This window comes from Ursus maritimus, unplaced genomic scaffold (genome assembly GCF_017311325.1).
Source record: "Ursus maritimus isolate PB19 unplaced genomic scaffold, ASM1731132v1 scaffold_6, whole genome shotgun sequence".
NCBI classification, from domain to species: domain Eukaryota; kingdom Metazoa; phylum Chordata; class Mammalia; order Carnivora; family Ursidae; genus Ursus; species Ursus maritimus.
In genome coordinates this window covers 74,152,403-74,155,206 of record NW_024426774.1, presented here as the reverse complement: position 1 = coordinate 74,155,206, position 2,804 = coordinate 74,152,403, and the positions used below count along the sequence as shown (strand labels likewise).

Genomic DNA, 2,804 nt, shown 5'->3' with positions numbered 1-2,804 from the left:
CCGTGGCTCGGATAGTACCCAGAATGTGGAGTCACGGCAGAAAGTCTTTGCTTGAAGAAACACACAGATTGGCAGTCACCGTTCAAACAGGAAAACACCTTATGCTGTGCTCGTGCTATTGTGAGGGCCGACGGGCCTAGCGGAAAACACACTTCCTGCACTATTTATACCGTAGCGCAGTGTGTGTGTGTGTGTGTGACTCTATTCCTCAGCCTCACAGTTCCACTGGTCCTGTCTGAGAAGGTCACACCGACAAGGTGCTTAGGATGGTGTCTGGCTTGTAGGAAGCCCTCTGTGCGTGCGTTCTTCGGTCCTTCAATTTCCCGCCTCAGAGTTCGCACTGCCCTCTCCCTCCCTTGGCACCTTTGCCCTCGTGCTCCCGGGCAGCAGTCCGTGTCCCGGCCTGGCTGAGCCGCCTGTGCCCCGCTTCTCTTGCAGAAGCTGCTCTTCGCAGGCTCCCGCTCTCAGCTGGCTCAGCTGCCCCTGGCCGACTGCGTGAAATACCGCTCCTGTGCAGACTGCGTCCTCGCTCGGGACCCCTACTGTGCCTGGAGCGTCAACGCCAGCCGCTGCGTGGCCGTGGGTGGCCCTTCGGGGTGAGTGGGGCTCAGCATGCGCTGGGACCAAGGGTGAGGGGTGGGGTGCTTGGAGCCCCAATGCCCATGGCCCCCGCTTTCCCAACCAGGTCCTTGTTGATCCAGCACGTGACGGTCTCAGACACTTCAGGCATTTGTAACCTCCGTGGCAATAAAAAAGGTGAGCTGTCTCTTTTCTCCCTCTTTCTGGTAGGATGGGCCCTGGGCCAGAGCCAGAATATCTGCGTCTCCGCGTGGCCCTGGGTTTCCTGTGCTAACTCTGCTCTCTCTCTCTCCTGCTGCAGTCAGGCTCACACCCAAAAACATCACCGTGGTGGCGGGCACGGACCTGGTGCTGCCCTGCCGTCTCTCTTCCAACTTGGCCCATGCCCGCTGGACCTTTGGGGGTCGGGACCTGCCCGCGGAACAGCCCGGCTCCTTCCTCTATGACACCCGCCTGCAGGCCCTGGTCGTGATGGCTGCCCAGCCCCGCCACGCCGGGGCCTACCACTGCTTTTCGGAGGAGCAGGGGGCGCGGCTAGCTGCCGAAGGCTACCTGGTGGCCGTGGTGGCAGGCCCGTCAGTGACCCTGGAGGCTCGGGCGCCCTTGGAAAACCTGGGGCTGGTGTGGCTGGCTGTGGTGGCCCTGGGGGCCGTGTGCCTGGTCCTGTTGCTGCTGGTTCTGTCGCTGCGCCGGCGGCTGCGGGAGGAGCTGGAGAAAGGTGCCAAGGCAGCGGAGAGGACCCTGGTGTACCCTCTGGAGCTGCCCAAGGAGCCCACCAGTCCCCCCTTCAGGCCTGGCCCAGAGACGGACGAGAAGCTCTGGGACCCCGTCGGCTACTACTACTCGGACGGCTCGCTCAAGATCGTGCCTGGACACGCGCGGTGCCAGCCCGGGGGCGGGCCCCCCTCTCCACCTCCTGGCATCCCCGGCCAGCCCCTGCCTTCTCCGACCCGGCTCCACCTGGGGGGCGGGCGGAACTCAAATGCCAATGGCTACGTGCGCTTACAGCTGGGGGGGGAGGACCGCGGCGGGCTGGGGCACCCCCTGCCCGAGCTCGCCGACGAACTGAGGCGCAAGCTGCAGCAGCGCCAGCCGCTGCCGGACTCCAATCCCGAGGAGTCCTCCGTATGAGGGGCCCCCGTCGCCTCGCAGGGGCAGCGTGGGAGGCGCGGTTCCTCCTTTTGCACAGGCACCAGCTACCTCAGGGACATGGCGCGGGCATCGGCTCGGCCTGGGACAGACCCCTCCCAGCCCCCGCCCGGCCATGGGGACCTGCTCTGCTCAGCAAGGGCACTGCCACTTGGTGTGGCTCACCAGGGCACCAGCCTCGCAGAAGGCCTCTTCCTCCTCTCTGTGAGGGGCTGTGAATCACGGACACACAGGACCCCAGCAGCCAAAACTTTCCAAGGCAGAAGTTGGAGATGTGGGTGTGTTTGTATCGATCTGTATGTGTATGTGGGGGTGTGCACGTGTGTGTCACCTAGTCTTCCTTTTGTGTGTGTGTGTGTGTGTGTGAGAGAGAGTCTTCCTTTTTCTGTCCAGTCTTCCCTTGGCCTGGGGTCCTCCTGGTGAGTCATTGGAGCTATGAAGGGGAAGGGGTCGTATCACTTTGCCTCTCCTACCCCCACCTGTCCCCAGTGTGGGTCAGTGATGTACATATGGGGGTGGGCTGGGCAGGGTGCTGTGCCCCTTTTGGGGAGTCCAGGGCTCTGGGGTGGGCCTGGTCCTGCTCCTAGGGCTGTGAATGTTTTCAGGGTTGGGGGGAGGGAGATGGATTCTCCTGTGTGTTTGGGGCAAGGGGGTGAGGGGCCTCCCACTTGGCCCCGGGGTTCAGTGGTATTTTCTACTTGTCCTCCCTTACCAGGCTGGGAAAGGTTGTGTGGGGGGAGGGGGAGGGAGAAGGAGAGAGGGTGGGCATGCTGTGGATATTGCATATCCTCTCCCAGCCCTAGGAGGAGGGCTCCTAACAGTGTAACTTATTGTGTCCCCGCGTATTTATTTGTTGTAAATATTTGAGTATTTTTATATTGACAAATAAAATCAAGAAAACAGTGAGTGTTCTGTGATAAGGATAAGGCATATGAGCTAAAACCTTTGGGGCTGGACTAGCCTCACCTCCCCATGATTCTGGGGCAGCTGCCCCTAATGTCCCTGCCTGCTTGTGCCCCTCTCCAGAGGGGGGATAGCTCGGGCTCCAGTGTTTTCCCACAGTGGTAGCTGTGGGG

General features: G+C 61.6%; 1 protein-coding gene across 1 annotated transcript in view; it reads left to right on the top strand.

The window, feature by feature from the left end:
- LOC121101069 (semaphorin-4C-like) overlaps positions 1-2,630 on the top strand; it is a 3,236-nt gene extending 606 nt beyond the window's left edge. Inside the window, exons 2-4 of the mRNA XM_040623714.1 lie at positions 439-596; positions 686-756; positions 881-2,630. Of these exons, the coding sequence (XP_040479648.1) occupies positions 439-596; positions 686-756; positions 881-1,710 (1,059 nt within the window). The 3' untranslated portion in view covers positions 1,711-2,630. The remainder of the gene's footprint in view (positions 1-438; positions 597-685; positions 757-880) is intronic.
- Positions 2,631-2,804: the final 174 nt, after the last annotated feature.